Consider the following 11,040-nt stretch of genomic DNA (forward strand, 5'->3'; position numbering starts at 1 on the left):
GCTATATTATTGGATGCCACAAATAAAATATTATTTATTTTAATAGTTTAAAAATAATTTAATAATATCATTTAAAATTAAAATTGACAATTGTTATAAGTATATTATTGGAGTTATACAGTAAATGTTGCTTTGTTGTAAGTAGTTTTGTGTTTGTTTTTAGTTTATGCAAACCTAGTTCCAGTTAACTGCATTCTCTTCTAGCAATTGTAAATGCTTTGCATAAAAGCATTTTTTGGCATTGTGAGTTTAGGAGAGAAGTCAGTTCACTTTCCAGAAACATTTTAGCCCTGTATAGCCATCCAGATCCATCCACTGATCACAACTGCATAACACTCTCCTAAAGTGCTGGCTGCAGAGATAATTAAACATACTCACCTGAGAGTGTCCTGACATACTCACCTACGCAGCCCAGATAAAGACACTCATCATCCGAGTGCATGTGGACGGGGGGTCACACGGGTTATTGTAGATCCATAAACTCGTCAGATGGATTTCTCTCGCACTGATGTGACTCGTTAATCGATACTCAGCTAATCGATTGAGTGACAGTCTGTCAGGGCCGATTCCACGTGGGCTGAAAGCAGCTGCGGGTTGCGGTCAGATGCATTAGAGCAGAGGGCTTTCCCGTGCACTCAATACTGTCAGCTGGAATGAGAACAGGGTGTTCCCTCTATCTGCTGTTAAACAGAGAGAATGAACCAGAACTGGAGATGCCAGTTGCATGTCATTTACTATTCAGTCTTAATGCAGTTAATTATCAAATGCAAACATTGTATAATTAGTATTCACCCATACTTGGTGTTTATTTTAATCTGTGTTACTATACTTTTCTACAGTGTGTTTTGCAAATTTGTGAAAAGTGCATGTCTAAAACAGGGATAAAACTTCAATATTATACGAGTCATTTTACCATAGTTTAGTTTATTTTTTATATTTCGATTTTGTTTTTAACTTTATATTTTCTGTTTGTAATTTTATATTTGAAAGTTCATTAGTTCAAGTTTTAGTATTCTTTGTTTTGTTTATTCTTTTTTCTTAATATGTACTTTTGTTTTGTTTTTCTTAATATGTCTATATAGTTTTTTTTATTTCAGTTTTAGTTTGATTTATTTTAGTGCATCAAGTTAAACTTAAACGAAAGTGATATGATGAAATTATATAAACATATTTGAGGAATTTAGGTTAATTACAAGAGGTTAAATGGTTTGTTCACCCGCAAAATTAATATTCTTCATTTTGTCATATCATTTACTCATATATATATAATGTATATATAAAATGAACAAATTTGGAAAAACACAAGGGTGATGAAATGATGACAATATATTTATGCTTTTATTCAAAAAATGTTGTTTTAATTTAAAAAAAAATGTTATTGTGATGTTTTCTGGTAATTTTGTGTTTTAGTAAATCACAAATGATTAATTTACTTGAATTCAATTACTATAATTTTTTACATGTATGAATCTAACTTAAAACAGTAAAATCACAATAAAACATGAGGTTTAATATGTACATTTCCTCTTTCTTCTCCTCACGTTCTTCCTCTCTCTCTATTATTCTCAGGGTCGTTGTTCCAGAGAGAACTGTAAGTACCTGCACCCTCCTCCTCACCTGAAGACGCAGCTGGAGATTAATGGCCGTAACAATCTGATCCAGCAGAAGAACATGGCAATGCTCGCCCAGCAGATGCAGCTAGCCAATGCCATCATGCCAGGAAGTCAGCTTCAGCCAATGGTGAGGCTCCATTCTTATGACCTCAAGAGAGATCAGGCCATTTCTATACATAAGCATTTTCTGTAAATGTTAGTCTAATGTTTGTTAAAGTTCATTTATGCTTTGCCACTATTATTATTATTTACTAACTTATGTTTTTATTACGATATATATACAATGCCCAAAAAAGTAGTTATATTAATTTGTGTTAATGGTATAAATTATAAACTACTGTGGCCATGCACTTCTTAAAAACAATGAAAAATAATAATAATAATAATTAATAACACAAAATCATGTACTGCCATGATACCTTTTGTAAGTGTGGATAATAGTCAAATAACTATTTAGCATAAGTCACAGAAACAGAAAGTCGATTTATAGCAGTGTCACTATATCAGTTTCATTTATTATTTTCGGTCTGTTTCAGCCTATGTTTTCGGTCACGCCAAGCCTTGCAACCAACGCCAGTGCAGCTGCTGCAGCAGCCGCCGCAGCTGCGTTTAATCCATACCTGGGCCCAGTGTCTCCTGGACTGATGCCCGCAGAGATCCTGCCCAGCGCACCTGTGCTGATGGCGGGCAGCCCTGCTGTGGGATCCGTGCCGTCCGCTGCTGCTGCTTCAGCTGCGGCCGCCCAGAAACTCCTCAGAACAGACCGTCTGGAGGTATGAGGTCATCAGAGAGCCAATATCAATATCTCTTTCTTTCACACATATACACATTTAAATCTTAATCTTTGTGTGCATGCATGTAAGTTACAACTATACTTGCTAGTAAGTAAGAAATAAAGGGGCTGCTGCCCTCTGCTGACCACTGAATGAAAAAACACATCTCCCCATTTGAGAAAGTGCTGCAATACTGGCTATGTGTTGAATTAAATAATGTTACAAACTGCACAGTGTGTACTATATACTGCCTACTGTTTCGTTTTAAAAATACACTTATGTGCAACAGCATGTAGTATGCACTAATAAGTGTTTTAATCTGTAGTTTGCTACACTACCACACCTGTTGGGAATAAATATGAGTTTAATTTATGGGTTAATTTTTTTATTTTGTTATGCAATTAATCAAATAACAAGCCAAGATGGGAAATGCAGTACAAATTAAGGCTGATATTACTTAATCACTCTGGAAATGGAAGGTTCTGTCTTTTTTTTTTTAATATATATTATTATTAATATAATTTATTATATGAATATAAAACATTATACTTAATTATATTATAATGTATTCATTATTTCTATTTATAAAATAACAAGCTAAGCTGGTATTAAATATGGGTGAAATGTTTTAACAACTATTATAATCATAATTATTAACATAATTTGTTATATTAATATAATAAATGATAATTAATTATAATATTTTATTATACTGTATTATTTTTTATATATGTAAAATAACATAAATTGGGATTGTTATAAAATATGGGTACTTTTTTAGATTATAATTTTTTTTCTTTTATAAAACGACATGGTGGATTGGTTGAGTGCATTGCATTGTGGAGTACAATATTTCATGCAGTGTACTGGCTGTTCTCTGTACATTTTAGCAATATTTTAATGCACTTTTGTGGAAAGTCTCTTAACTGTTAAAATATTAAGTCAAGGAAGAGATATAAAAAAATCTTTTGCATTGCATTGTGGGCTATGGTACATACATGCACGTTGTGCTTTGGTTACACCCTTCACATTTCTGCATCCATGCATACAGAAAGTTCACATATTATGCACACTACTGCATATTACTTTGTTTCAATAGTAGCATGCCATTCTGAACATAATTAAATTAAAGATTACAGGGTCTCTTTATTAATGAAACCTTGGCTAATTAGTGCACAATTCAGTAAAATGTTGTTTTTACACAATGTAAAGCGATGCAATTACAGCTGTGTGTATTTTCAGGTGTGTCGTGAATACCAGCGTGGCAACTGCTCTCGTGGAGAGACGGACTGCAGGTTTGCCCACCCTGCCGACAGCACAATGATCGACCCCAGTGATAACACCGTGACGGTGTGTATGGATTACATAAAGGGCCGCTGCTCCAGAGACAAGTGCAAATAAAATCTGTTCTGATGAAGAAACAAGCTCATCTACATCTTGGGTGGCCTTTAAATTAGTAAATTTTAAGCAAACTTTAATTTTTGTTTGAATTCTTCCTGTAAAGAAAAACGTTTTAATTTGAAAAAAAGGAATCTTTAAATAAGGATTTATAAAAATACATTATTTTTTTTTTATTGTGTAGAAATAGTGTAAAATTAACACTTTCTTGGTATATATTTGATCTCAGGTTTCTAAAAAAAAAAAGTTTCAGGAGTTTTGAACAATAAATAAGAATTTATGAATGTTTCTTATGGATTATATTTTTAATAGAGATCTGTATAAGATATTATATACCTACAACAAGTCATTGCCATTCCCATTTAAACTGCACAAATATGTAATTTCATCATCCTGTCGAGCAGAGGGCAGTGTCCTAGTTATTTTTATGTAACATTTCTGCACATTAAATGTATGTTTGCAATCCAGCGCAATGTTATCCACTGTTGACGTTGTATTACAAGTATGTTTACTGTCAATGAAACCCTGTTAATGTTATCATAATTGATGTACTTGTTAATTGAATCTCAGTACAGAGTTTTCTAAAACAGAATGGACTGTATTTCTGCATGCCTTAGTCCTGATATCCCCCTGTATACTGCATTCCAATGATTTGTTTTTATTTGTTTTTTTTCTCACCTACCCAAAATGCACTGCTGCCCCCATGATGCACCTCTGCTTGCTGTTTATGTTAATGCGCTTGAACCCCATTGGCCCATTGCCATCATGTGCTCGCTGCCTGCTAATTAAGACTCAGTCGGCTGTCAAATCACTGAAGCGACCCCTCGAAGCCACCTTTGACCTGGTACTATGACCTTTCACCTTTTTGCTTGGCATGTTGCTTTATTGTAGTGTCTTAACAACAGAAGAAAGATAATTTGCAAGCATAGTCCTTTTGTTGTCTGTTTATTTAATGCCTCTGTTGTGTTCTGTGTTACCATGTCGTGTGATCAACTGACTGCGGCGAGCATATTGAGAAGATGTGTAACGAGAAACCAGATATGCCCGTCTGCCGCAATCAGATCATCACACGTGTGTTATTCCAGGGCGTGAGGACAGGGCCAGATGTTCTAAACTTTAGTGACATGGCTTCTATATGTTTATGTTCAGTATGCATGTTTAGTATCTCTGTGTAGTGCATGTGTCTATGGGAGGGGTAGCAGCAGAAGAATACTAAAGCTCCACCATTAAAGCAACAGAAAAGATCTAGTCTCTTTCTCACACTTATCATTGAGTTAGCAGTGCAGTTTATTTTCCTTTTTTTCTTTTTCTTTTTTTGTCACTTATGTCTGCAATACATTTGAGTAGTGCTGCGCTTGCTTCATTTGCATTGAGTTAGCAGTATGGATGTTGTAATGTTAATGAATTAATACTCTCCTGATGTAAATCACAGATGGTCAGCGCTGATTTTAGTTTTATAGCGAGAGAAACTGGCTCTTTGGCTTTTGCTTGTGCCGTAGACATGTATTAGCTGCCGCTTGCTTGCTTGTTTGTCAGAATCGAGCCCTGTGATGTTTTGCCCTCTGATGATAATTCTGTCTTTTTCTTGTTCCTTTCCTGTCTTTACTCTCTTCCACACATCCCGACCCGTTCCCCATTTCCTCCACCCCCCTCCCTGTGGTCTTATCGGAGCAGGGAATTCCTCACAGTGTCATGCCACCTTTACCAAAGCGACCTGCGCTTGAGAAAGCCAACGGTGCCACGAGCATGTTCAGTACTGGCATGCTCCAGTACCAGCAGGCTTTGGCCAACATGCAGTTTCAGCAGCAAGCTGCCTTTATTCCATCAGGTAGGGCTTCTCGTCAACCCTGACCACTCCTTGATCTCACCTTTGACCTTTCTAAACCATAAGGGATGCACAAAGACATGGGGTAACTTTTTTTTTTTAAAGAGACAGGGTTCCCCCAGCCATACCAAAAAAAATAAATAAAATAGTAACAGAGTAGTTTGTTTTTTGTTTAGTAATATACAATAGTAAAATATAATATGTATATAAGTATGTAGTATATATAATATAATTGTATTCATAACATAGTGTAGTATGGTATAATAATAGTATATTCTAATACTTTACAATTACTTTACAATTTATATATATATATATATTTATATTATGTAGTAATACTCACCCCTAATATATATCATAGTATATAATTTGTAGTAATAATGTAGTAATACTCACCCCTAATTACTAGTTTTATAAATATAGTATAACACAGTATAGTATAATATAGTTTATCATAATACAAATAATACATAAAATAAATAAAATTATATATAATTTAAATATTTTTTACATAGTATAAATGTTCTACTACTTTACAATTACTTTATACACACACACATTTATATATAGTATATACTGTATATATGTACTGTATATAATACGATAATTATATTATAATATAATATTATGCCAATGATTGTCATTATAATACTATAAATGTTATAATACAGTATTTATCATATAGAGTATAGTATTGTATAATATACTATACCATACTATACATACTATTATACCATACGATAGACAGACAGACAGACAGACAGACAGACAGATAGATAGATAGATAGATAGATAGATAGATCTTTTCATTTGTAATTTATTTATTTATTTTATTTTTTCTGGAAAAAAAAAATCTATAAAAATCTATATCCAGTGGAAAAGTCATAGAAAACTATTTGGTCAGAAGGTGTGGGAACCTTGCAATTTATGCACAGTAAAGTGAACAATAAGAAATGGGGCTGTCTGTTAGTTTCTCTCTATCACCTCATCTTTGTATCACATTTCTACTCTGGAACATAGCTGTAGTTGAGCTCATGGCTTTCACTGCGAAATACAGTTGCCAATAACCCTGGGATGCTCCTCAGTCATACTAACATCTGCTATGGTGACGGTCACACATACACAAGTTTATGTGAGCTCACAAATACATGTGCTCCCTTCCTGAGTTCACGGTTTTATTAACTAATCGGTCTCTTATGGATATCATGCTGTATCACTGTAATGATTATTGTCTTCCTTTAATTATGATTTCTTCACTCTAACCAACCTTGTGATGGGCTGTTGTGATTCTTCTCCCTTTCCAATCCACTTCCTGTTGCAATGCATGATGGGCAGGCTCAATATTGTGCATGACCCCTGCAGCGAGCGTGGGTAGGTTTCTAGACTTCCTCCTCTTAGTTGTTTTCATGTCCTCAAAATCCACATGGCCAACAAACTGGCATTGATAAGTGGGCATCTCTGTGAGCGCTTCACTTATGAAGCATCTGTGATTTGAAGTTAAAGTCAACATGAAACGGCATCTGCAATGCAGTTTACTTCAGTAATATGGCATACTTCCAAGTGAAACGTAATGTTCAAGAAGATATGTAGAGGAAGAACTTGATTTGATTCATCAGGAATTGCACTGGATTGTGAAAAGTGACTTTTAGGCACATGAAAGTTGGCAAGTTGGAGGAGGCGGCTGAAAAATAATCTTTGCAATAACATGCACCAATACATTATGCAAAATGAGATTATTGTATATTATTACATTTTGATTTCATGTTGACTTTAAATACAAACAAATATGGTTTCTTTCACTGTGAGTTGTAATTATAGCATTTTGTGTATCGTGTTGTGGGTTTTGGTGGCTTTTTAAAGAGATATTTCACCTAAAAATGAAAATTCTGTAATTTACTCACATTCATGAAAAACAAAAGGAGGAATTTTGAGTATTCTTGCTGTGCAAGTTTAAAAATGTGGAATGGAGAATGAAATTGGAGTGGTTTTTAAAGAATAACAACCTAAATATATATAATATTTGATCTTATATAATAATATAATCATTTATATAATATTAAATATTGATCCATTTTTAATAATATTTCTTATAATAATATAAATATTATATAGTATATATATATTATATATTATAGTCTAATTTTATAAATATAGTATAACAGTACAGTATGGTATAATTTATCATAATAATTATAGTATAACAATTACTGTACAATTTATAGATGTATATACATAGTATAACTTTACACATAGTATAAAATTATAATATGTAATATTTAAGTTTGTAATTCTGGAATAACCTGAAGGTGAATAATATTCAAAAATTTCCATTTTTGGGTGAACTATCCCTTTAACTCCTCACACTGAATTGAACACTTTGTAGTTGATACTGTTTTTCACTGCAGTTGTTTGTGGCTCAGATAATCAGTGTTGAGCATGATGTTCAAGTAACTGAAAATACGAGAAGGGTTCAATGTTAAAGTAGTACATGGAAGCTGAAACCTAAATGCAAAGTTTAAGAGATGCCATGCCTTTGTTTCCTTCTCCTTATAGCTCTTGATGTGTTGGCTCAAATGACACTTTACCTGCCCTTATGTCTTCTTTAGAACAATCTCTCTTGACACCACTTTTGGTTTGCCGTTTGCTGATATCACCTTCAATGCTCACTTTTCTTTCCATACCCCTCTGTGTCCACTCACTCATCATGTTTGTGCACCTGTTGGCCACACTCCCTGTATGTGTGCTTATACCATTTTCCCTCTGAAAAGTTCCCATGATGCACGGCGCTTCCCCGGCCACAGCAACCACATCTGCCACAAGTGTTCCCTTTGCATCTGCATCAGCCAATCAGGTTTGCACTTTTATGGCCTTTTCGCTCTCTATCTATCTCTCTCTCACACACACATACACACACTCTCTCTACCTTTCTCTTTCTGTCTGATGGATGTTTCTGAGTGCCGGGAGCCCTTTATTGTGATCTCTCCCCCTTGTTGGCCCACACAGGTTTTTGATAAGTCGTACACTTTTTGTGGTACTTCAAACAACAGATTCACAGTGAAAACATTTATTTGACCTGTAATTTTCTCACTGCATACATTGGCTGCGAAAAACAAAAGAATGCACTATAAAGACAGAGCTATGCATAAGTAAACGGAGTTGTTTGAATTATCTTCTGTACAGGTTTTGTGCACAAAATGCACTAGAAACTAGTCTGAAATTACCTGAGCGCTGTGAAAATGGTGTAAAAATTAAATTTCTATTAAAGCAGCGTTACAGTAGCATTTCTTGTTATATTTGATGGTTATAAATAGCATTTTAATATTGTTTTTCTTTCGTCCTTTGTTATTTTGAGGACTCTTCTCTATCAAAGCTGACTACCAACGAATACATGCAATTGGTATGTATGAGGTCGTTTTTCTTAGGCTTTTGCTTCAGGTACATCTTTGCCGGCTGTGAAGGATAAATGATTTCATTTTTTCCCCCGCTTCACTTTATTGTTTTGCTGATCAAGAAACAAAAAGAATATCAGTCAGCTTAAATACTGCTCATATGAACGCTATCACATGTCTTTGTAATCAATACAAACCAGCATTACAGGCCACAATAACAGAATAGTCTGTTCTAAATTATACAATTTTTTTTTTTTAAATGGATGAGGTTCTCCATGGTTTGAAACATTAGATGTTAGTAGAGTCTATAAAGCAGCTTTTCGAATACCTTCAGTTGTTGAAATAAAAAGTGAAGGTCAACAAGTTGGAAAAATGGAATGTTGCATGGGAATTCACTGACTTCTCCCTGCCTCACTTGAGAACGATTTATACTAATAAGCAATGGTTCATCGTTTTATTGAGTGGCATTTCTTAATTTGTGTTGTGTTTGACTCATTCTCTTCTTAACTGTCATGGGGAGGGAGTGAGGGTGAGGGAGAATATTTTAGTCTTTGAAATGATTTTTGTAAAAAATAAAGGTCATAATGGATCTTTTGTCATGCATTTTCTCTCCGTTCATCTTCAGATTCCAATAATATCTGCAGAGCATCTGACTAGTCACAAGTACTTGACGCAGATGTAGTTCCAGTCCACAACAGTAAGTGATTTTTATTTAAATTTTCCAGAAACTGCTGGATTTTTGCCCTGCCTGTCTGAGAAATTTAAATGTAATTGTTTGATTTAAAGCAAAACCTCACCCAATTTTGGCCATTATTTGCTCTCATGTCATTCCAAACCAAACCCATGTGTGGCTGTTTTTTCAAAAGAACATAAAAGGAAAATTCTGAAAAGTTATCAAAAGTTTGTCAAGCTCCAAAACAGAAACACCAAAAAAGTATGGCACCTGCGACAGCTTGATTGCAAACACTTTTTTGGAATTTTCTTTTTTTGAAGATGACATCTGTCACTGTATGGAAACGAACTTTCCAAAATTCTAACTTTCCAACAAAATTCTAAATAATTTAAATAATGACAGAAGTGTCATTGGTTAGAACACAAAAGCTCAATTCTGAAGAAGTTCTTTTCCATACAACTAGTACCAAAAAGGAAACCATGGCACCTAAAGTGCAAGTTTCAGCCTGTTCATCACACAAAACTATTATATGGCTTCAGAACACTTTGTGCATATTTACACAGCTTAGTTAAAGGAGCACCAAGCGATTTTTGCCAAACGTTGTTGATATTTGAAAGCAGCAAAACAAACACGCCCATACCCCAACAGGACCTCGCCCTTATTTTGAAATCTCCGCTCCACATGTACGTACACAACCATGGCAACGACGATCGCGGAAACAAATGAAGATGACACACAACAACACAAACAAAAGCCAACACAGATAAGTTGTGTGAAACGAAGCAAAATCAACATTACTTACCTATCAAGAAGAAACAACGCAACCTTGGCTTCCGATTCGAGCCCTTCCCGCTCCTTGAGCTCTCTCCACCGCTGGAAAGCTGCTCCGATATTTACGCAGGTCCTACCTCTTGCCTGATCGTAACCCTTCTTTTTAATGTTTTGTTCCTCTGATATTTTCCTCTTTTTTTATCTGCCATCTTTCTCTATCTATGGTCGATCTGCTAATATCCGTCCTGTGAGCTCAGATTGAGTGCTCTCTTCTCTCTATCACTACAAGACACGCCCCCTTACTGCTGATTGGCTACAAGTGTGTTTTAGGACTCGGTCCGATGCATGTGGTCAAAAGCATTTTTCAAAAATCACTTAGTGCACCTTTAAAGGGATTGTACACCTAAAAATGAACATTCTGTCATCATTTACTCACCCTCAAGTTGTTCCAAGCCTGTATGAGTTTCTTTCTTCTGTTGAACACAAAAGAAGATATTTTGGAGAATGTTGTTAATCAGACAATTGATGGTAGCCATTGACTTCCATAGTATAGAAAAAAAAACTATGGAAATCAATGGCTACCGTCAACTGTTTGGTT

General features: G+C 34.8%; 1 protein-coding gene across 1 annotated transcript in view; it reads left to right on the plus strand.

Moving 5' to 3' along the window:
- The window catches only part of LOC107698460 (muscleblind-like protein 1), a 43,674-nt gene that overhangs the window by 29,043 nt on the left and 3,591 nt on the right, over positions 1-11,040 (plus strand). The window contains exons 3-11 of the mRNA XM_016499471.1: positions 1,570-1,740; positions 2,150-2,386; positions 3,629-3,779; positions 4,099-4,102; positions 4,343-4,628; positions 5,459-5,612; positions 8,378-8,460; positions 8,962-9,006; positions 9,624-9,695. Coding sequence (XP_016354957.1) covers positions 1,570-1,740; positions 2,150-2,386; positions 3,629-3,779; positions 4,099-4,102; positions 4,343-4,628; positions 5,459-5,612; positions 8,378-8,460; positions 8,962-9,006; positions 9,624-9,680 — 1,188 coding nt within the window. The 3' untranslated portion in view covers positions 9,681-9,695. The remainder of the gene's footprint in view (positions 1-1,569; positions 1,741-2,149; positions 2,387-3,628; positions 3,780-4,098; positions 4,103-4,342; positions 4,629-5,458; positions 5,613-8,377; positions 8,461-8,961; positions 9,007-9,623; positions 9,696-11,040) is intronic.

This window comes from Sinocyclocheilus anshuiensis, unplaced genomic scaffold (genome assembly GCF_001515605.1).
Source record: "Sinocyclocheilus anshuiensis isolate Anshui unplaced genomic scaffold, SAMN03320099.WGS_v1.1 scaffold1910, whole genome shotgun sequence".
Taxonomy (NCBI): domain Eukaryota; kingdom Metazoa; phylum Chordata; class Actinopteri; order Cypriniformes; family Cyprinidae; genus Sinocyclocheilus; species Sinocyclocheilus anshuiensis.